This window comes from Pieris brassicae, chromosome 7 (genome assembly GCF_905147105.1).
Source record: "Pieris brassicae chromosome 7, ilPieBrab1.1, whole genome shotgun sequence".
Classification (NCBI taxonomy): domain Eukaryota; kingdom Metazoa; phylum Arthropoda; class Insecta; order Lepidoptera; family Pieridae; genus Pieris; species Pieris brassicae.
The window spans coordinates 9,096,487-9,120,265 of NC_059671.1; the positions used below are offsets into that span (position 1 = coordinate 9,096,487).

The 23,779-nt window shown below is 33.0% G+C and overlaps 3 protein-coding genes across 4 annotated transcripts; 1 reads left to right on the forward strand and 2 right to left on the reverse strand.

Moving 5' to 3' along the window:
* Nucleotides 1-724: 724 nt before the first annotated feature.
* Nucleotides 725-18,256, forward strand: LOC123711575 (protein shuttle craft). Its single transcript, XM_045664171.1, has 17 exons — nucleotides 725-863; nucleotides 968-2,252; nucleotides 2,385-2,564; nucleotides 2,966-3,185; nucleotides 4,584-4,747; nucleotides 5,192-5,396; nucleotides 6,293-6,417; nucleotides 7,041-7,168; nucleotides 8,289-8,439; nucleotides 9,287-9,483; nucleotides 10,106-10,230; nucleotides 11,035-11,220; nucleotides 11,469-11,558; nucleotides 12,104-12,302; nucleotides 12,860-13,012; nucleotides 14,623-14,765; nucleotides 16,729-18,256. The coding sequence occupies exons 2-17, from the start codon at nucleotides 1,121-1,123 to the stop codon at nucleotides 16,874-16,876; spliced, it is 3,546 nt and encodes a 1,181-aa protein (XP_045520127.1). The 5' UTR covers nucleotides 725-863; nucleotides 968-1,120; the 3' UTR covers nucleotides 16,877-18,256.
* A 1,430-nt stretch (nucleotides 18,257-19,686) lies between these two features.
* LOC123711576 lies at nucleotides 19,687-21,180 on the reverse strand. Of its 2 annotated transcripts, none has more exons than XM_045664172.1 (5): nucleotides 21,060-21,180; nucleotides 20,262-20,987; nucleotides 20,106-20,187; nucleotides 19,906-20,027; nucleotides 19,687-19,828 (listed from the first exon to the last, which is right to left on the reverse strand). In XM_045664172.1, exons 1-4 carry the CDS (start codon nucleotides 21,079-21,081, stop codon nucleotides 19,982-19,984), a joined length of 876 nt encoding a protein of 291 aa, XP_045520128.1. In that variant the 5' UTR covers nucleotides 21,082-21,180; the 3' UTR covers nucleotides 19,687-19,828; nucleotides 19,906-19,981. The 2 variants fall into 2 exon arrangements, with proteins under 2 accessions (XP_045520128.1, XP_045520129.1); XM_045664173.1 differs by having other exon boundaries at nucleotides 19,906-20,013; nucleotides 20,104-20,187.
* A 449-nt stretch (nucleotides 21,181-21,629) lies between these two features.
* On the reverse strand, nucleotides 21,630-23,554 carry LOC123711914 (uncharacterized protein C1orf194 homolog). Its single transcript, XM_045664770.1, has 3 exons — nucleotides 23,069-23,554; nucleotides 22,589-22,757; nucleotides 21,630-21,927 (listed from the first exon to the last, which is right to left on the reverse strand). The coding sequence occupies exons 1-3, from the start codon at nucleotides 23,260-23,262 to the stop codon at nucleotides 21,787-21,789; spliced, it is 504 nt and encodes a 167-aa protein (XP_045520726.1). The 5' UTR covers nucleotides 23,263-23,554; the 3' UTR covers nucleotides 21,630-21,786.
* Nucleotides 23,555-23,779: the final 225 nt, after the last annotated feature.

A 23,779-nucleotide genomic window follows, 5' to 3' on the forward strand; every position in this document is an offset into this window, starting at 1 on the left:
GAAAAGACTACCTTTTAAAGTTGGTAACATCATGATTTTTTTTTCAGATTTTAAGAATGTATGTAAAGTCAAATCCACAGTACATCTATTTATTCTTTAAGGTTCATTTTCATGTGGAAATGTCAATGCCCAATCATTTCTATTCGCATTTTATTTGTTGTCATGAAAAAAATCTGTCATTTTGATTAATAATTTACAATTTTCAATAAAATTAATACGCAAATTTTTATATTGTAGCACAAATTTGATATTTGTGGCCGAGTACGAGTACTGAGTTCAACAGCAGTCCACAGAACACTCTGAAACGTCAAAAATTTACCACAAATCCTCCATAATATGGAAATCGGCAACAGTGGTTTTTTTTTTCGTGACAAAATGTATGAAGTTTCTGAAAATCTTTTTTTGACCGTGCATTGACTACGGTACGAATAACACGGAGTTCAATGAGGCTTTTATTCTGAAATATTTTCCAATCGATGCAGCGTAATCAACTCTATTATATATTCCAAATTTATCAAAAGTTTTTATCAATATATTTAACATGCATCCTTAAAGGCTGAGACATCATTAAACAAAAATAAGTGAAGCAAAGCAGTGACTATTGGCTTTTTATCTAGTAAAAAGTTAGTATTGATATCTTTATCTATGGTTACACTACAATATCTATCGTTTTGTCAGTTGTCATATAGCCTTAAATTCAGTTCCCTTTGCCCTTACCCCTCAATCTTTTTAAACCGATTCATCTTGACACATCTCATCATAAAAAATATATTTTTTGAATTGCAAAATTATTTTTTTTGTTTAATTTTTATTTATATAGAGATTTTTTTATCAAACCGTGTATTGAAAAAGTTCTCTTATTGGTAAGTGCACGACAAGTACTATACATTTATAAGTGCCACATGTCCGTGAAACGTATTTCAAAATTGAGAAAGTAATGACGAAATATAATTATTTTTTCTTTCAGGTAGACTAGGCACCTTTCACCCGAAGCCTCAGGCTTCGGCCTGATATCATCAATATTCTGTAAAAAAAGTAATTTTTCTCGCACTATCCACATAGTTTCTTGTATCAAACCCATATTAATCTCAACTTTTCACAACAAAATTTACACTTCGTGATGTCTCAGTGGAACAATACATATGATTACAACAGTCAACATCAGGCTCCAAATACATGGAATTCTGATCCTAATGGTCAATACGGAAGTCAAGTTTATTACAATAGGCAAATGGATCCTAGTAGTAATCAATATGTGAGTTTTAATGAATTTCTATCGCAAATGCAACAGTCTGGAGTTCCTAGTGTCAACACAGCCCAGTATAGTAATGTCCACTATCAGAGTTATCCACCTAACCAATATAATAATGTAAATAGTTATCAAAACTTACCAACAAATGTAAATCCTCAAGCCAATTTTGGATATGGTGCTAGTTCTAGTTATTCAAACAATGTTGAATCTTATGAAACCAATAGTCAAGACCAGTATATTCCTCCAGTTGATGGCAATATTTATACCAATGATGTGGTGTCCAAATCAAAATTAACTCCAACTGCCATTGAATTTATTCCTAAAAATTCTTCATTACAAACAGAACATAATCTGCCTAATGAGATACAGAATGAACCTTTGGATATAGAAAACAGTGGCAGTGGATCCAGTAGTGGTCATGCAAAACCATCAGATTCTAAAAATTGGAGAGAACGACCCAAAAATACAGCACAAAATAGGTCCTATTATACAAATGGATATGAAAATGGAGGAAGCCAAGAACATGATAGCAATGGGAGTCTTCGTTACGATAATAAAAATCGCAAATATGATAAAAATAATAGTCAAAATCATACTAGGCCAGAAAGTAGTCATTATCCACAAAGTTCTAGAAATAATGATACTAATGCTTATAGTAGAAAAAATAGAAATGATAATTATAATAATGGTGATTCAAACCGTTATGATAATCGTAGAGAAGGGGGCCAAAGTAAATCTAAAGGAATGGGTAGAGATACAGACCCTAGTCGAACTTTCTATAACAGTAGCAAAACTAAAGATAGCCAGGATGTAAGAAATGGGAGAGGGGAGCCTTCTGGGAGGCAACGGTGGGCTGGAACTCAACGGCTTAAAGCCAATGAACGTTACAGCTATGAAGATGAACAATATGCAAATTCATATCTTCAAAATAGAGAAGAAAAAGGAAGGAACCATGTACCAAGTCCAGCAAGAAGTAAAAAAACAGTTAGTAATAATGCAGGTATGAATATTTGCACAATATTTTAAAATAATTAGATTAGATTGATTGTTATTGATTAAGATTGGAAAAATATTTCTTGCTTAAATTATTTATGTGTATTAGTTGCGAGTATATTGTGTATGATTTTAACAGGTTTAAATAAAGAAATGACACAACGAGAGCGCCTGACGGAACAACTTGATAAAGGTACACTAGAGTGCCTGGTTTGCTGTGAAAGAGTAAAACAATTGGATCCTGTATGGTATTGCACTAATTGTTACCATGTTATGCATCTTCGGTGTATTAGAAAATGGGCTGTTAGCAGTATGGTTGGTGAGTTGATATATTAAGATAAATTTTAACAAAAATAGTTATCAAACAATAATCAACTTTAATTTGATATACATCCTGACAAAAAAATTAGATAAAATACAATATTAAAATCCTATATATATGTAATTTAAATTTTTAATTAATACATTTTTTTAATTTAATTGTCATTGTGAATTTTTATTTTAATGGTAATTTCCACTTTGCATAGTTAACATTTTGACCATAAACACCTTGATAAATTGGAAGACAGTTTATTTATACTTCATTTTAGTCAAGTTAAAAGGTAATGTACCATGGGTACATTTGTGACACAACTGATAGATGTCATAAATGACTTTAATACTTAAATCAATTTTAGTTCTGAATACGATATTTTGAATATATTATTGTCTTAATTTCAGAGGGCAAATGGCGTTGTCCCGCTTGTCAAAACACCAGCCAAGACATACCTACAGAGTATAGATGCATGTGTGGTGCAGTGCGTAATCCTGATTACCAGAGAGGTGGCAACACTGCCCATACTTGTGGTAAAGCCTGCAAAAGACCTAGAAGTTGCCCACATCCATGCACTTTGCTTTGCCACCCGGGACCGTGCCCACCCTGCCAAGCTACTATTGCAAAGTATGTGGGATATTCTAATTAAATAATTTTGTTGTCCATATATATATATATATACCAATGTTAACCAAGAAGTTCTCGAACTAAAGTATTTTTCAAATTTTTCATTTAAAAAAAAACGTTTCTCACATGCTATATATGAGTGAAGTGCAGCATAAACAAATATTTATATTATCAAGTATTTAGTTGAAAATTTTTTAACCAATAGAAAGCTATGTTATATATTAAAAATGTTAATACTCTGTGGTGGTTGTCAGATTTTTAAAGTAAGTTGGTAAATTGTCGTATGGGAACGTTAATTACAAACGCTGCATTCAAAATTAAAAAAATATGATTGAGAGGAAATAAGTTGTAGCGTAATGCTATAAGCATGACTAACTTTAAAATAACATACAAACAAGTCCTCCACCGCTTCGGTCTTCCTGTTAGTGATAAACTCAAAATCTAATTCGATTTTAGCCAATGTCTAGAAAAATTGATGATAGGTTCAGGTATATTATTTTACAAGATTTACGGGTCACGGTTCATACGATGCGCAGAGGCGATGAGAACTTGGAGAAACTGATCGTGGTTTTAACACAGAATGCAAAAGATAACGTGGCCGTTCACCAACCAGATGGACCGATCATGTGATCAAATTAATCGTCCTCAAAACTATACTGCCACAAGAGAGGCTCTGGATAGAAACCAGTGGAAAGATAGTCCGCTCCACATGTTTCATTGCTGACCACGACGCTATGACAAGAGTCACGGTTGCTCATACGAAGCCGGGGCTATATATTTGCTAGTTAATAATCAATTGCTATCTACAATAGATATTTCAATTGTAAGTTGTTAATATTCAGAATAACTATCAAAAAGAATTGAACAATCGGTAATAGGCATTTAAAATCCAAACATTTTAATAACGTGTATGATAGACAAAACAGTCTTAGATAACATTCCTAGTAATACTTGAATAATAGTTATCGGTTTGCAATAATACTAGGCCACGTCGTAACTGTGCAAATAGTTCAAAGGGTCTTCCTTAACCTCTCCTACAAAAACATCGCAGGCTGAATATAATTGATATGCTTGAAAATACATTACCTTCCGTTAAAGAGTTATAATTTGGGTAGAAATTTAAGCATTTTTTGTTTGAAATTATAGGTATAAATGTTTTTAAAGATAATGGATTATATATAATAATTAAAATACATTTTTTAGTTACGTAATTTTAAGGTCAATCTATGGTTCTCCAATTTGTATTATCATTTCAGACTATCTTTACCTTGAACTATTGTAAAGCGTATTATCTTATACAATTATAACATCTATTTATATAATTTTTTGGCATGAGCGTATCTACACTAACATCATTCGAAAGATAACCATGTTCATATATATATAACAATTGACCAGGAAATGTGGCTGTGGTGCAGAATCCCGGTCTGTATTATGCAGTAGCAAGTTGCCACAGGAGTGTGGAAGACAGTGTGGTCGCAAACTTAACTGCGGTGTTCATAGCTGTGCGAATGATTGTCACGAGGGACCGTGCGAGGCTTGCGATTTTATCGTGGAACAAGGTAACAAATAAATTAAAATACTAAACTACATTTATATTAAAATATGCTGTCACAATTTTTGATTGCGGAATATAATCCGCCAAATCGTATATTTTTCTGGAATATCGTATAGTACAACCTGTGCCTATTAACCAACCCTGAAGCTATATTTACTGTCTTTGATCCAACGTGCTCAAATTGAACGAAGTTAAGGACACTATTTTATTTATTAATTCAATCATAGACTTATATGCCTACAATTTAAGATATAATCCAATATTCTTAAATAAATTAAGATTGCATTCGACATTCGTCTTACAAAAAAGTTATATTTCTACAAAAATAGAAGAAGAAAAATCTTCACTATAACATATTTCAAATGATTGTTGTCAAGGCTTATGTTGGAGTAAAAACGAACTTGCTCAAAATATTGGTGTTTGTAAAATTCCTTTGTATTATTTCTAGTATGCTACTGCCCAGCCGCTAAAACCCAGTCAGTACCATGTACGCCAGAAAGTGGTGATAAGCGTACATTCTCTTGTGGATCTGCGTGCGCGCGCGTACTCACTTGCGGCGCGCACGTATGTCGGGACGAATGTCATCCACCACCTTGTAACACATGCCCACGGAGTGTGGAAAATGTTATAACGTGTCCCTGTGGAAACACTAAGTAAGTATAGTCACAGGAGCCCTTTTGCTAAACTTTAATGTATGTACTTTGATTTTTGTTTTAATACTTCAGTCTGTTGTAACATCACTATTTAGTATGTACTGTTGTGACACCACGAGTCTATGGTGATATATTTCCGTCCGGAACTGTTAAATCGGGGCACCTGAGACACAACCTGAAGGCTGATATATTATTATAATATGTACCTTCTTACTAAGCCAACTGTACCATAAATTTTATTTTTCATTACGCCAACAAAAATAACATAGTGTCTGAAGTGGACTTTCGAACTCACGCACTCAAAGAGGACCAGAAACTTGTATAGAAAACGTCTATTTGTTTGATATAAAACCATTTTAAATTAAAAAATACATTATATAATTAAACTATAACGATTACTGTTCTCACTATAGTATATACATAACTAAAATAAATTTTTGTGTAATGTTAAATACAAAATATGAGACCCGAGGACCTGACGTACTATGAAATGTTTTATTATATTGACCCGGCTGATACATTACTACAACAATCACAAAATAAAATTTTGTATGACTAGCACTTAGGCGAACACGACATACACGAAGAGATAACACAAATATTGAACAAAACAAATATTACATTCATATCATAAATCCATTTTTGAAAATTGTAATTACCAGAAGAACGAAGTTTTAGACATAACTAAAGACTTCAAAACCGTTACATTTGTGACAGTTTAAAAGAGCTCACAGCTCCAAATCAATCTCTGGGTGATTACCATGACTCACCCATATAAAATTATTTCAAAATTTCTAGTATTGTAAAATACACCAAATGCATAAATACAATTAACTTATGAGAATTTAATATAGTATCAGTAATGAAGAATAAATTATTTATCCTAAAATTTACAGATTAAAAGAGGGTGAACGCAAAAATTGCTCGGACCCAATACCGCTGTGTGGTAATATCTGCGCTAAACCACTCATTTGTGGACCGGATAATGATAAGCATTTCTGTATGCAAAAGTGCCACGAAGGTTAGTAATTCTCTTTTTATGGGACAGGAAGCATTGAATGGACACCTGCAACACCCCCGTGTGTGTCAGCTACACACACGGGGGTGTTGCAGGTGTCCATTCTCTGAAAGGTTGAGTTTGAATTTAGCAACTGTTTCCACAAAGATGAAATTTAAAATAAAGGGGCAATAAATTATTTTTCTAATTTTTATTTATAAATTTGTTTTTCAAGATGAAGTTTCTAATCCGTTAAACATATAAATACCTAAATATTTTTTGCGACAATTTTTAAAACAAACTGATCAGAGATCTGTGCCCACCATCTATTTTTAAGACTAGACCCCGTATTCCAAAATATCGAATCAAATTTCACACTGTTAAACCATTTTTTTTCTGAAATATGACGTATTTGACAACAGTCAAGCTACGTATGCCCTCTGCATGCTTTAGAAATTTGACCGTGCACGTACGGTGTATGTACGGTTTAAGCCATCGCCTGATACCGTACAACCCTCTCAAAAGCAGAGAACAAATTCACAGCTAAATAAACGCGACCTTTTAGCAAAACTATCTAGAAAGGTTTAAAAAATAATTCTCAGTAAAGAGAAGAAATGATTTTTTTATAAATAATACTTGTCTTTTAGGAGTATGTCCCGAGTGTCCAAACACCACAGTCCTTCAATGCCGCTGTGGTCACTCGACTGTTGATGTGCCTTGCAAAGATCTACCTGGTGCTTATGACAATGTGTTCTGTCAGAAGAAATGTAATAAGGTAGGCAAAATTATATATGTTGAGTCGCTAATAAAAATGTAATGTAGATTTTTGTATAGTTGAGTGTAATTTTTTTTGAAATTTATGTTTACCATAATTATCTAAACTTATACTGTAGAATTCAAATTCAAAATAATTTATTCATTTAGATAACACAATGTACACTTATGAACGTCATAAAAGAAATACATAATAAATGCTTCTAATTTTACATTTACTGTCAGTACTTAAATCAAGGGCGTAGAACGGAAGAGAAGATCTGGCAAGAAACTCTCCGCCACTCTTTTTAATCGCCAAGTTTTTGTGTTACACAACGTTTGTAAGGAGCTGCCACCATTACATATTTCAGGGAATGTTCTGATCGTGTCAATTGAGCGTTAATTTTTATTGAGATGTCGCTTATATCTTATGTAATTAATAATAAAAACAAAGATTTGTCCTCAATCAGCAGTAGGCATAGTGAAATAGAAGAACGCGCTTACTTTTCTTGTGGGAACAACACGCAAATACATAATCGAAATAACTAATCACCGCATACACGAATTCAAGTACGATTCAGTCATCACAAGTAGCACCCGTTCACGAGTATCACGCATGGCCAACCATCGCCAACAGAATCTTCATTACTTGCTGTACTTTTATAAAGAAAGCTAAAACTATGCTCTAAATAATAAATATGCTATAAATGTCTTTATCGAGTAAAGCTACTCGATAAAGACATTTATGATTATCACTGATACAGCGCCTACCGTAATAATACCTTTTCACAGTTATAACAGGGGGCTTATAATTTTGTAGGCTAACATAGAAAATGTTTATTATTGACAGAATTTGATTTGATATAGAGCGATAAAACGATTGGAGCCGCCACACAATTTTTCGATAGCATTTTTCTAGTAAGGTTTGTCTTTAGCCTCAAAATATGCTTCAGTTTCGGGATTACCTCTTTCAAAAAAAAAAAAAGTTCCTTCACTTAAAATACAATACAGGCGTCCTTTGAAGGTTAGGGCTAACTAAAAATCTTAAATATTAATTTAATACGAGCCCACCAGAGGGTCTACGAGCCATTTAGCCCACATATTATGTAACTTTATGTTAAAATATAAAAATATTTTTTTAGAAAATGTCGTGTGGGCGCCATCGCTGCCGCACAGCTTGCTGCGCGTCCTCACACCGCTGCGCTGTGGTTTGTGGGCGAACTTTATCCTGTCAATTACATCGATGCGAGGACTTTTGTCACACAGGACACTGTGCGCCTTGTCAACGACTTGGTATGATATTTTATAAGCAGCGGTATAGTGGTTTTAGTGCGACTCCAAAAAGAGGCGTTCAAAGCCGACCTTGCTGAACATGAATGAGTCTAGTAAATTATAATAAACCGTTTATTTTAAAAGAAATTGGTACATTCAGATTATTTATTATTAAAAAAAACTGCACAATCAGCTGTATAGAAATAGGCACTCAAATGGCATAATAAAAGCACAGCTTTAGCATTTTATCTTTTCTTCTTATCACATTAACATAATTTAAAAGAAATAACCGATAACCTAACTGTAAATTAACTAATTAATTGTACCTATGTTTTGAACTCTTACAATTTTTATTATATTTTCGATTATTAATGAAAAAGATATGGCCGCCCGGTGTACTTATGTTTGTTTTAATAATGTAATGTTTTTTTTAACTCGTTTTAAGATTGTGCAACAAAGTGTGAATAAATAAATAATTAAGATTTTATGGATAAGTAAATTATAATTTACGATGAACATAGGTAACATTTCCAAGCAATGTGAAATAAGAAAAATCTTTACTTTTCTGGACAGTAAAGATATGAAAACCTTGTTTCGCATAATATCGAGTATATCTCCATCAATATTCATCATTGTACAGTTATAGGAGGATTACAAACAGATTTACAACAGATGTTTTAAGTGCACTTGTTGGCATTGTGTACTTTTACTTACTTACTTTTAGACCAAGAGTCGACAAATCAAGGGCGAAGGCGAATAAATACTTATAATAAAATATCAGTACTATTGGCCTACGCACGACCTCATGGTGTAAATTAGCGGATTAAAAACATAGCAATAGAAAACAATTCTGAATTTTCTACTACAGGCTTTGAAGAACTCCGTTGTGAATGCGGTCTCGAAGTGATCCTGCCCCCGATCCGGTGTGGGGCGAAGCCTCCACCGTGCAGTGCCCCTTGTCGCCGGGAACGGCCTTGCGGACATCCGCCTCATCATTCGTGCCACTCTGCGGACTGTCCACCCTGCGTCGTGCTTACCACCAAGACTTGTTATGGAAAGCATGAGGTGAGTTTGAGGCACGAGGCATTTCTTACAAGACTGGCAACGCAGTCGCGAGCCTTCTAACATTGAGAGTGTCCATTGTGTTTCACTTAACATCAGGTGAGGCTACTGCTTCTATAAAGAAACAAAAAAGGAACGATAAATCCAAAAAGTAAAGACGAAAATCACCTGGGTACAAATAAAAATACAGGTCCTCCTTTAATCACTTAATTAGTGTTACGACTCACTTCTGTTTGGAAAATTAAAAAAAAACTCTTCGTTAATGTACTTAAGGCGTCGTTAGAACATAAACAATCTATAAAACTATATATAGTACGCGTTAAAAGTGATATTTTATTGATGTATACAAAATGTAAAAATTATGTCTTCATGCTATGACCTCGTTCTTAGATATTCATCAATAAGAGAGTTATTAACAAAAGCTAAATTAGTTTATTAAAAGAACTGGGAGCTTCGACAAAATTTGTATGTGTATACAAAAGTTCAGTTTGTGTCGAAAAAATTCATACAAATTTAGTTACTGATCCGTCTCTTTTTATCACAGCGTAAAATCTATTTGATGGAAAAAGACAAAAGTTAAGAAACCCGTTCGTAAGGAATAATTAATAATGTTTATATCTCATAGGAAAGGAAAACTATACCGTGTTCCCAAGAGGAGTTCTCTTGCGGTCTGCCCTGTGGAAAGCCGCTACCTTGCGGAAAGCATACTTGTATTAAGATCTGCCACAAGGGACCGTGTGATACTGAGAAGTGAGTTCTTCTTAATTATTTATATTTTATTTATTGTATACATCTAAACTATTACAAAATAGATTTCTTCTCTGACCATTTTTTTATTTAAATACGTAATTAAAGATTGTCATGCACTGTTTACAGTTACAATATACGTAACATTCGAACAATATATGGAATACGACCGCTGGCGATGATCTGTATAGCGCATTATTAATTTGGGAGTCCTGTATATGAGCGTGCACGCAGATCCTGGAAGTAGTACTTGCGTTAGTGTGCTTTGTGACTAGTTGGATGCCTGCTCAACACTATATCTATATTGTATCTGTACGAACCAAGGCTGTACATGTTGCTCACTCAGGCTTTCTTAGTTTTATAAGCTTGATGATCCCTATATTTTTTTCATTTACAATCGTGACGACTTCCTATGTATGTACGTGTCATGCCTATATATTTTGATCACTTATAAGCGTGACGATTTCCTAAATCGTCGGAGTAACACCCCAAGAGCATAACCAGACGTAGGCACTCTCTTTGATTGTTAAAATGGAATTAATTCGGTACATAGCAAATAGCACTTCAATATTTCGCTCATATTCTATTGTTATACGCGAGTGGTTAATATAAAGTAAACCAAATATCCTCTATTATTTAAAGCACCTCGGTGACCCAGGAAACGTAAATTTTGGTCCTTCGAGCCGTATTAATTTAAACATTAATTAATTATTTTTAAAAATGGTGGTAATTTCTAACTCTATTTTCGAACGCTCGGTGAAAAGGTCCAGTTAGTGCACACTGTTTGATGAAAAAAAAACTTTTCAGATGCAACCAGCCGTGTAACGAGAAAAGGTCATCCTGTGGTCATCCTTGCTCTGGGCCGTGTCATGCGACAAATGGCGGCCCATGCCCCAGCACTTCGAATTGCAAGCGAGCTGTTATCGCCACTTGTCCTTGTGGACGCAGGAAGGCTGAAAGAGCCTGTTGCGATAACGCTAGAGATTTTGCCAAGTGAGGGATCATTCTGTACCTAAAACCTGTACCGAAAAAGATTGCGTGGGCAATTTGGACCCAGCAGCTTTACTTTTATATTCAGACCTTTTGTTTAATTTAAAGAAAATTGTTTTTTTATATATTCTGTCAATGAAATTTCTTATATACACGTACATCCGGAGTACATGAAGAGTGATAGGCAATATATCACGATCTCTCAATTATGCATTATATCGTAAATTTTACACAGAAAATTTGTTTTACAGGATTTTAAATGCCCTGGCTGCGACGAAGATTCAAGAAGGCGGTATGGTTGATCTGTCAGACGCACACCGGCCTAGCGCCATGTTGAAAACGTGAGTCAAGCAAACAACTTGCTTATGATACAGATATGCTGTTGTAAATTACGACAAAGCTACTACTAGTGGCGCTATAACTTTAAGGTCTGGGCCTCAGAATTTGTATCTGTTTTGTGATCATTTTTTTCAAATAAGCAAATAAGTGAACTGCCTATTAATAATCTTCCCAGTCATAAGGTTCTCCAAGTTGTAGCAAACCATATGAAGTTTCCAAGTAATGTGGCAGAGTATTATAATAAGCAAGAAGTTATAAAAATTTCGAAAAAAAAATGTTGGAGCAAGATCCGAGGAGTACGGTGGGTGTCTTAGACATTCCAATTGAATCACTACGAATTTTATGTCAAAATAAAATTATAACGGGAAATTGAAATGAATCATGGGTTTCGAAAAACAAATGCACTATTACAATGCTTTACAAAATGTAAGAATAGAATTTCTAACCAAAGAGGAGATGTTTGAGGTCAAAAGGACCTTATATTATTTTCTCCTATAACTGTGTGTGTATTTTTAGTGTGCCTTATGAAGAAATAATTTCCTTATAGCCTAGAATGCGATGACGAATGCCGTCAAGAAGCCCGTAGCCGTCAACTCGCGCTCGCTCTTCAAATACGGAACCCGGACGTGTCCGCGAAACTCGCGCCGAGGTACAGCGATACGTGCAGAGCAATGGCTGCTAGGGAACCAAGCTTCGCTCAACATGTGCATGAAAAACTCACTGATTTGGTGCAATTGGCTAAAAAGGTACTGGCTTTTCTCTACTCTTTATTCAGTTTATACGCTGGAATCCTGGAGTTGTAGTGGTAGCGCCTTATACAGTATATTCCCGTATTCATAAAAACTCAGTCCAGATTTAAATAAACATCTAAGGTAATTTTTTAGTAGCTTAGACAAAATGACATTTTTGTCACGTGACTAACGTTTTGAAACTATATTTTTAACTAAGGTTATTTTATTCCAAAGATTTCTTTTAACAGCTTTTTTTAATATTGTCATACGGTCTATAGGTACTTGATCCAATTAAAAAAAAACTGCAATCCAAATTTTCGCAAATTTACATCGATAAATGTCAATTCAAATATATTTTACAAAAACGATCCATCGATCGAAAAGTATTTTAGGAAAATCATCGAAAACTGCCGTTGAATCTATTTGTATCATAGCTGAAACATAAGTTAACGGAAGAAGACAAAATATTATTTAAGTTTACTAATTTTTTTTTTTAAGTTAATATAATGCCATTAGACTATTTCGAATTTGGAAACAAGTTTATCAGACATTTATACATATATAATTCACAGTCAAAACAAAAAACACGCGCCCACTCATTCCCGTCAATGAATCGTCCGAAACGTCAATTCATTCACGAAATGTGCGAACACTTTGGTTGCGAGAGCGTCGCGTACGACGCGGAGCCCAATCGCAACGTGGTCGCCACAGCTGATAAGGAAAAGGTAAGAATCAAGAAATATAACTTTGTTTTTTTTTTGTGTAAGTGTTGCTGTTTCGACACAAATAAATAGTATTGTCTTTTGTTAACATAGCTTTTACACATTGAAAGAAAATACTTCTCACCGGATTGAAGCTATGTATACATATAATTATTTTACATAATTTAAATTCTTTCCGACGTTTCGCGTGCTTTATTGTCAGCGTGCGTGGTCACGGTGACAATAATATAAGTTTATAACAATATATAGCTTCAATCCGGTAAAAAAAAGTGTTTTCTCACAAATAAATTGTGCTTTTGTGTCGAAACTGCAAGACTGTTGTTTTTGATTTCGTATATTTTTGGTTCAAATTTATTTGATAATTGTATTTATTCGGTGAAAGTTCTTCATCTATATTTATTTACTTATATATTTAAAACAGAAACTTATGTTAAACAAATTGATTACTGATCGTTTCAACCTCTTTAATTCCTTGACAAGCAAGCCCTTTGTTCTAATAGTAGTTTCTTATAGTATTTGTATAAAAATAGTAATAGAAATAGATTATTATAACATAGAATATTTTTATGATACTAAGGCTATGTACAAAGCAATAAAGACGCTATTTGCTTAGTTCAAGGGGTTATGTGGTCATGGCCAATGGCGTCGCCAGTCGAAATTTTCACGGAGGGCACGGGGCCCTGTAGATTATATCTAGTAATATAAAGTACAGGGAATGGGAAAAGTATGAATTTTTTAAGCAAGTGAAAACACGTGATCGCGATTATAACGGATTTTAACAGTACCTATCCGGAGCTTGATGTGCTCGTTAATAGCCGGATCAATTTTAAAGAAAGCGTTGTTAAGTGCCTATTTCATATCTAATCCGTTGTTCTGCTGGTTTTTTTTTGCAATAATAAGCAAAAAATACTAGTATTTTTTGCTGTTGTTTAAAATTGTTTTAAACCTTGTGGCAATTATTTTTCTATTTAAAAGATATCAATGCCCCAATTCATTTTAACGTAAAAGTACAGGGAAAATGTTAATAATTAAGAAACCCATTTTTCATACAAACAAATTGAGGTAAAATGAGTCAATAACTAAACACAATTGCAAATTAATTCATACTAGACTAGATAGGATTAAAAGAATACATACATACAAGCAGAACATAAAATTAACTTAGACATAAAGTTCACTTGTGTCGAAATCACAACAAATTAAGATTATGATACGATTGTTTACTTTTTAGATGTTCAGAAGTTTCATATGAATATATTTAAAAAAAAATCAACTATATCTTATGTGTTCCGTGTAGCCTATGATAAATTTACTTTGTAATAAATACAATAAGTTCACGTTTGATTAAATTGGGTTAACTCACGTTATTAAACTTAATGTAAAAAAAATTGTAGCATCTGTGTTTACCAAAATTGTTACATATTTTAGAAAATATCGTTTGTAACAAATAGTGTAGATATAGTATTGTGTATGATGTGTTAAACTTCAATAAATAAATAAAACGTGTGAACAATGATAAATATTCATTTTCGATTCTCTAGGGCGAGGGGGCAGCTATCACTATCTACTACTATTTTTGGGGATGGGTCTGATCATATAATTCAATATTTCAGTCATGGCTACCAGCGATGAGCGTGTTGGAAGTATTAGCTCGTGAAGCTGGTAAACGAAGAGTTCCAGGTCCAATACTACGCGCTGCGACTAGTAGCGCCGCTTCCGCTCCAGCGGCTACGCCCGCATCCGCTCCCGCTACTAAGTAAGTCCTAACATACATATTGTATTAAACAATTTTTTACGTGCATACTTGTGTGTTATAATATTGTATTATTTAAAGCTCATAGGTCCTTGGCGCACTCGTACATTCTTTAAAAAATATACTAGTTTTAAATGGGACTGCATAGGCATGCAGTCGTAACTTTCATGGAATAAAATAATAAAAATTAAATAATTTTTAATTGTTCGGTTTCGCTGAAACTTTGAAGAGTTTTGGCTAAAAGCATTCTAAAAGTGAAAAATAATGAGATGACTAGCTTTATAACTATGTAATAAAACAAAATAATCTTACTGATTAAGTGAATAAAATAATTAGTAGGTAGAGCGGCCTAGTCATTCGCAGTCTGTAAAGCTTACAGCCTGTACAGGCTTTCTTCTATATATTTATTCATTATACCCAAACGAGCATTAAATTAAAGCTGGCGATTTCAATTTACCTTTATACGGGTCTCCTACCTTTGATCCCACCTTCTATAGACTTGGAACTGTAAATTTACAAAGTGCGGTTTTAAATCTTGTTGAATCGTGCAGCAATCTTGGATTCACTCAGTACAATTTTCATATAAAGTCCTCTGACCAGATTCTAGACCTAATCTATTTATATAATAATAAGTAATTCACTTCCAGGTGAACATGGTTTTATTTATAAACGTTTTACGATAACCTATATATATAATACTACAAAGTGGTGCACAGGTTGATATGATATACACAGACTTCGAAAAAGCTTTCGATAGAGTGGATTACACCATCCTATTACATTACCTCCAACTCTTAGGAATAACTCTAACGATAACAAATCTTAGATAAGCTGTTGCGGTTGACAGTGCTATAAGTGACTTTATATACGTTAATATACATACATTGTGATTCCTCAAGGATATATATTGGGTTCCGTGTTATGCAATGCATATCTTTATGATATAAATAATAACATTAAAGATTCTAATTATCTTATGATCTTATGTTCGCTGATAATAAAAATATACTGAAAAATCAACAAAGAACAACTGTCACAACATCCAGGCTGACTTGAATAACCTTTGTAATTATCATAGACAAAATCGAATATATATCTAATATGTAATGTGCCAAAATAACATTCATTAGATAAAAACTTTAGATATAATATTAATATCAAATCCGTATAAGAAGTAGATTGTGTTTGTGACTTAGGTAGATTATAAAATGACGTGTACTAACCATATTGACACAAAAGTTGACAGAGCCTATAAGCAGATTAGTTTTGTAAGACGTGTCAGTGAACATTTTCAAGATGTCGACTGTATGAAAGTGCTATACTATACGTATATAAGAAGTGCTCTCGTAATATGGTCGCTCGGTGTGGTCACCTAGTTACACAGTACATATAGAAAAAAATGAAAAGATCCAAAACGACTTTATAAAATGTATCTCCTATAAGACCTACAATAAGTTTAATACCTATAAAATCGCGTGTGAATATTTTCAAATTGATACTTTAGACTCTCGAGGAAAACAATACGATTTATTGGACTACAACGACCAATATTTAAGCATTGACTTGTTTAAGTTATCACAGAATATGTAAGAATATCCATAGTGCTAAATCACCTGCATCATGAGTATTCCCCACATACACTCACGTACTTACACTCACTTTTACACCATCACACGACACAGCCAAATTCGGTCCTACTTACTTAAATGTATTGAATAATTTTTATTGTTAGTTTCCTTTTGTAATTTTTTGAACCTTTTTAAATATTATCTATGGAATAAATAATATTAAACTACAAAAAGATCTCTGGCTATATTTTTAGTGTAATTGTTTGTTATTATATACATATATATTTTGCTGGCTGTAGGATTACAAATTAAATATCCTTTTCATCCTCTTTTAACCTACACTGTTCACGGGAAATAGGTGCAATCGTCTATAAGAAGAACTATATTTATGTTTTCAGATCTTTTGGTGGTTGGGCGACATTGACTTCGACCAATTCGTGGGCAAGTCGAAGTCAACCTTCAACGTCCGCAGTGGTCAAAAATGCACCACTTAGACAGGAGTCGCGGCCAAAAATCGACTATTTTGATAATCCACCAGAAGATTAACAAGACACCAGTGTATCGTGAAGTTAAAGGTTCGCATGTATCCCAGTAAAAAATATTTATAATAATTTAAAAAAATATAAATTACTATTCCCAGTTTTTAGATCTTTTACTACCAGTACATGCGTGTAAGACGCACCCTTAAAATCTTGCCAAGTTTTGGCTCAATATAATCTACACGTAATTCTTTAATGTTTTTAATTGATTGATGTCATGGTAAAACATTATTATAAAAGTCCCAGTTTTAAGGTATTTTACTACCAGTAAATGCGCGAACCACGCATCATCAAGTTTGTCAGTTTTGGCTCGAATCAATACTTAATTAATCGATTCGTTCCTAATTTAAAGTTCTCTGGGAGTCATAAAACAAAAGACAACCGACAAGTTCCATTCGATTGTGATTGGTCAAAGGCAGCTTTTGTTCAGAACGCGTACACACGCGACATGATATTACGTCCGTTTGTCCAATCACAATCGAACGATTTCGTATATCTGCATAAGTGTGTTTAACATTCTTACACTGTTCCCGTACAATTGTGAGTAAAGTTTTCTTTAAAGTTAATATGTTACCTCCCTGTTCATCCTATATTAATAGCTATTAAATGATTTGTACTTGTGTATTTGCAAATCCATAAACATTAACTAATTTATTTATAAATAAATTTGAAGATACAAGCGTGAATGCTTTTGATGATGTCATGACAATAATGCCATCAAACACGAAGTCACTATTTTTAACGTTGCCTTATATTGTAAATATGTCAAGGAGTTCCATGTTCCAAGCAGCTTTATCATTATTAGAAACAAATGTATATCAATTGTATTCAAATAAAAATCCTGGGACTCCTTAAGTAACAATGATTAATCATTCACTGCCATTTTATAATGCGATTCGATAGTCGAGTAATTGTTTTAATTGTATACATGAAACAATTAGCATGTTTATATGTAACGAAGAATTAATGTCTATGTAGGAATAATTGCAACATTATAAACTTCGTATTGAATGAATTTAATTATCACTTTAAGCTCGTTTTAGCTGTTGGCTTTCTAAATGTGTCCCAGGTTCCATGTTTCTAGCTTAATTAAAGGGATTTACTCTATGTCCCTTAAAACAACTAAGCTGGTTTTTGTGAAGAGTTACAAAATTTGGAAATTATCTGTATATTGTGTTTTTACTTATTCTTTATTTATCTGTAATAGTAGTATATCAGCCATTAAACGTACCGTAGTTAGATTTTTGTATGTTAATAAATTGTATGGTCTTAAAATACTTTACCACTGAGCATCTAAATTTATTGCATAATTAACAATACCGTGTCGAATATGTTTATCTCTGTCGCACTTGTTTCAGGTTAATTTATGAAGACGTTTGTATGACAGAGATAGTGCACATCTATACTTATACTTTATATAATAATTAAATCAGTCTTATTACGTATTTTATCTTTTCATCAAATTGAATTTGCTATGAAAAGTAATATATTTTACTTAAACGCTGTATTTATAATTTTAAATAATAAGTCTTAGATTAATTAACAAGGCGGATAAAGTAAATGCTGTATTCGTTGATATTTTTTAACCACAGTTAGGTCAATAAGGATCAAAATGCATGTGGTCGAACTACAACAAGTGTTGCCGTTTTCCATCGTTGCCTTGCCATGTTTAATTATTAAGTACGGTACAAATACTCTTTGCGTTTTATTATTTATTATTATTTAGCTATTCCATGTAGAACAGCCCTATCGAGCTAGCTTTCTAATTTGACGCTAATGAAAAATCACTATTTTAAAATCTTTGTCTGTCATCCAAAATAGTAGTAAAAAAGTTACATTACTTTTAAAGAAGAAACTATGGTTAATAAGAGTCGGCCCTTAAAAGTAAATTATATTTTTCGTCTGTCAAATTAGTTAGTTAACATTATTATTAAGGTAATTATATATTTCACTGAAATTGTATTCATATTCTAAATGTGCATACATTTAAGTTAGTAATACTGACTGTTTACGAATGTATTCTAATAATTCATAAACAAAATCTTTCACAGAAAACAAAAAAGTGTGTAATGAAAATCTGCATAGGTATTGTGATTAAGTTATGGTCTTCCATAGCTTATGTTGTTCCATAGATTATACATCGCTTCCTTAGGGACTAGCCTAATTCCAGTTCTAACAGTAATTTTGTAAAATGCACTTTTTACATAGATATGAAAATGTTAATTCACACTACTAAATTTATGATTATCAGTTCTGCTAGAGCTTGTTTCCATTAGAAATAAGAATTGCGTGGGTGCAGGGTGCATTCTTGATTTGATAGACGAACCGATGTTAAAATCGTTTTTATAAAATCTGTTATGTCAAATTGCTGTTGTACAGACGACACAGTGTAATAAAGTGTTACATATTCGTTTTTAAATGGTTTTTTACTTCTAACCTAACAAAATCTCCACTTAAAATTGTATAGTACATTGGTTTAAGTAGTCGCTTAACATGCTTTTTATCAAGACCTGTTAATACAAACGTAGAAAACGACTTGTTTCGATGAAAATTCTTTTGCCGATAGACAAGATGTATCAAGAGCATAATAACCAGACGGTTTCGTATTTAAAATATAATAAATAAATTTGACGAAAATAAATAAAATACAAATTTAAGAACAATTAACACTTTCGACTTCGCGAATAACATTATCCAGTTGTTGGGATAGTTGCACCATGGAATCCATCATACATTTCATTTGTTGGCCTTTACAAATTGATTTTAAGTCATTGGGCCAAAAACTACTGCATTTTTCTAATTTTTCAACGGACTTCGTTAATCGGGCAAGACTACGCCATTCTCTTCGTCCCCTTGGTTCGCTTTGGCCCCGTGATTTGTCGTGAATATTATGCCTACAGTTAGTACCTTCAGAATGATTTCTTTTGCCGTTCTTTTGATAACAATGTAGGGGTAAGTACTAAAAATATTAAATTAAGATATTATAGTACTAGCAATGCATTAAAATAATCTAAATACGATTAGTAATTCTAATACCTTAATAAATGGTTTCCGTATTTTAGCGTTTCTATATTTTACATTTTTATAAGTTTTTGCATCAATTTTCGGCTCACTAGGCGAGAACTTTACCGGTGAAATGAATGGCTGTAAAACATAACCTAAAATTACATATTATTCAATATGATTTAATCTTATCATGAATATTGACATTTTTAAATTGGAACAAAATATTACACATTTTGTTTAATCCGCGACGAAGCATGTCACACGCTAGAATGGCAACCAAAAGCTGTGTGCTATAGTCGCTATAACAATTACCTGTAAAATTATTATAAACATTAAGATTAAAGTATTTTTTAACATGAGAACAAACAAAATTAGAAAAATTGTACCACAATTCAATTGCATTGTTCTATATGAAAATTGAACTAGTTTGGGCCAAAATGACAAAAAAAAATCAACTTCGCTTTTATTTTTTGTCTTAAGTCGTCTTTCTGCCAGGTTTTTCTTTTCACGGGTTACAACAGAATCAAAGCTTTCGCCTTCAGATATTTGGCCTTCCTCGCACATTTTAGTATATTTTTCAATACATTCCAAATTTTCTTTAACTGCCTCGAGCTGTAGATTAATATCTTCTGCTATATTAATATTTCTTTGAACACTTTGTAGGTCTTCCTTGACGTTATCAGTTAAATTATCGTCATAGCTAAAGTTTTGTATAACGCTAGCGACGCTTTCTACGTGGCTCAAGTCATCATTGTAAGTAACTCTACATTCTTGATACGTTTTACTCGACTGAGAATCATCACAACTATATATATCGCCTTCATCATTGTGCAACTTACAGAAACTCTCATAGAAATCGCCTGTACTGGTACTGAGAAGGGTTTTTGATGGCTCTCCATTTCGGCCTAATCCGGTCTCGCTTTGACATAATCCAAACTGGTCGCACAATCTTCTTCTTGATCGTCGCTCATTCAACTCTTTGTGAAGAACTCTCTCTTGGTATGGTCTATCTTTGAGCTTTCGAGCGGCATCCAGTTGACTTTTTTCGAGTGATTTAAATTGTTCGTAGAGATACCACGACCGGACCCGACGTGATTTCTTACATGATTCCTCTGAGGCAATAGAAATTATTTCAATATTAGGTTAGTTAGTAGGTATTTCGTCGCTTTTTTAATTATACTTACCATTCAAATCCGTAAACTCCATAAGCAGTAATAACAAAAAGTGATTTAGCACTAACTAAATTTAGAAAAATTTTTTAATTGGCATTCGAATACTCTGCTGTCTGCGATTTTTAAATGACAATATCACAATCATATTTTTGTATTTAATTTATAAAAAGAGGTTTTATAAAAGGAACAGTTTCAATGTTAATACAGCAGTAGAAGTGTAAAGACATTATTGTTTTACAAAACTATTTTATGTAGTAGTTTGTGTATTATTGTAGGATTACAGAAAATACATACATAATTCATTCAAATAATCAAAGACTACATGCAAAATTATGAACTCATTTGAAAATACTGTACAAGATTAAGGGAACCTACATCTCAAATAGATCTGCGTACCTTTTTGAAAACATTAAATTCGATACACGCAAATGTTAACGCAAACATAGATCAATAATTTTTGTCTTTGGTTAACATAGCTTTTACACATTGAAAGGAATTTTTTTAATTTATGTAAATATAATTATATAATAATTTCTTTCAATAATTGTATCTGTGTGTATAAATTGAAACAAACACTGAACCATAACAATTTTATTATAGTTTTAAATTATTATCAACTGTCAAGTTACCGAGAATATTTAAAAACCAATAAACAACATACATATAACGTTTAACATTGTCTTTTGCTCTAAAGTTTAGCGATCGTTGGGATATTAGAAAAATGTTCATAAAATACACATTAATAGAAGAATATAGCACCGCCAGCCGCCTGTCTGCTGTAACCAGGATTAGTTTGAGACGAATGTACTCCAGAATTCATAAGCTTCACGCTGAATGGCGATCGTTTTTCTTTAATACCACCACGTTTCATTGGATGACCCTTTCAATATACAATTAATTAGCAAACTCATTTGTGCATTTGATACATTTTTAGAAGTATGATGGCTCTAATGCTTCGGAACAAATATCTATTTATGTAACTACGTAACAAATTTAACGATAAACTTGTACAAAAATACATAATACAAGGTGTCTCGAAAGAAAGTTCATATTTAGTTGATCGATTTAAGAAAAAGTAAGTCGTGAATAATACCGTCTAGATCTAGATCCTTGCGATTAAATTACTTATGACGGCTCGGCACGTCGACTCGCTGATGGCCGCCATTTCGTAACGGAAATTTTCTTTCAATTGCGCCAGAGAAGTCAGCTTATACTTTAGACTTTACATTTTAGATAATAAGAAAAAGTCCATAGGGTTAAATCCGCGTGGACCGCGTGGAGGCAAATTTATGGCTCCTCTCCTGGAGATCAATTTGCCTGAGAAAATTTCACGAACTCGTAGCAAAGACGTATTGGTTTTAACGTTTTAAAGTTCAGGCAACAAGAACACGTCGTCTAACATTTTCACATAACGTAAACTAAATAAATGTAAACTTACTTTTGAGACACCTGTTATTACGACAATTATTAATGCAGAACGTTTATAATTTGTAAATGCATAATAAATTTATTATTATATGATTTTCATTGTATATACTAACCAATGGTATTACAACCGGTGGAAGCTTATCATAAGTGTTCCTAAGTCGACGCCATGTATCGCACCCGATAGTCTCTGGTTGTAAATACAAGTCCTCTTTGTCTGCGAATCGTTCCGTCGAATGGTTATACACTGCAGCTAATACTATATCCAAACTGTCTTCTGGTAAACTATTAATAAACGTTATAATCAAACACACATTGCTATATAATAAGCTAATTTTAATAAAACTCGACGCGTCGAGTTTCAGTATAAATAACAATACGGTTCAGATACGATACTACTTCTTTAAAAAACGTTGTTAAGCGCATACCTGGTACCCAATCCGCATTGATAAGCAAATACTTACTGCTAAAGACAAATTGGAAGTGTAATCTTTTCAATTTACCATAATTGTCATGTATTTTAGTATAGATTAGATTGTAAATTACATTATATATGATGTGGCGTACTTTAATAAATAAGTAACATTAAAACTTACAAAAAAGGTTGAAAGAAGCTTAATTTTCTCACACTGGCCAAAGTATGGTGCGAATAAAGCCTTGACCCTGTAGGTACTCCGTGTTTTTCTTTCGTTGATAAAACAATGTCTTTTGATAATTCACCTTCTTTACGTAAATCAGGAAGAAGTTTTTTATTTCTTACTTGCTTGACACCTTTAGTTTTATCTGGCATATTAACTTTTTAAATTTTTAAGTAGCATAAAAATAATTTAAAGAAATTTATAAAGAAACCCAACACGATGAAGCATAAAATACACTTGGTGATTAGTAAATACTAAATAAATATCGTTTCATGATTTTCACCGACTCAAAATTTCGTTACCAAGACAACCGTCTTATTCCTATTTACAGCTAAAAGAAGACAAGCACAATATAAAATGTTAAAATTATTTGCAGCCAGGATAAATTAGGGTACCCATAGGGTATATGCGTCCGAATCAAGTTTATGATGAAGATTGATGTTTTGGCGCGACTGTTTCGTCCGTTTGTCAGTCGGTAGTCGGCAACATCAAATGCAAATATATTACGAAGATGTGGTCATAATGTCACTACTTTGCGAGGAAGTAGAAATGCAATGACAATGAAGAAGAAAAACTGAGACCATGGATTATACCAAACATTATAAAACTCACTAACAACATTTTACAAAAAAAAACTCAGAAGAGGAATTTGTACTATAGCACCAAATT

Excerpts from the sequence above, each read along its gene's own strand:
- LOC123711575 (XM_045664171.1), top strand. The coding sequence starts at position 1,121 with ATGTCTCAGTGGAACAATACATATGATTACAACAGTCAACATCAGGCT. Across the intron at positions 5,397-6,292 it reads TGTCCCTGTGGAAACACTAA|ATTAAAAGAGGGTGAACGCA; the intron begins GTAAGTATAGTC and ends TAAAATTTACAG. Across the intron at positions 11,221-11,468 it reads AACGCTAGAGATTTTGCCAA|GATTTTAAATGCCCTGGCTG; the intron begins GTGAGGGATCAT and ends TTTGTTTTACAG.
- LOC123711914 (XM_045664770.1), bottom strand. The coding sequence starts at position 23,262 with ATGCCAGATAAAACTAAAGGTGTCAAGCAAGTAAGAAATAAAAAACTT. Across the intron at positions 22,758-23,068 it reads AGCTTCTTTCAACCTTTTTT|TTTACCAGAAGACAGTTTGG; the intron begins GTAAGTTTTAAT and ends GTTTATTAATAG. Across the intron at positions 21,928-22,588 it reads CACCGGTTGTAATACCATTG|GGTCATCCAATGAAACGTGG; the intron begins GTTAGTATATAC and ends GTATATTGAAAG.
- LOC123711576 (XM_045664172.1), bottom strand. The coding sequence starts at position 21,081 with ATGGAGTTTACGGATTTGAATG. Across the intron at positions 20,988-21,059 it reads GGAGTTTACGGATTTGAATG|AGGAATCATGTAAGAAATCA; the intron begins GTAAGTATAATT and ends CTATTGCCTCAG. Across the intron at positions 20,028-20,105 it reads CGTCGCGGATTAAACAAAAT|GTTATGTTTTACAGCCATTC; the intron begins GTGTAATATTTT and ends ATGTAATTTTAG.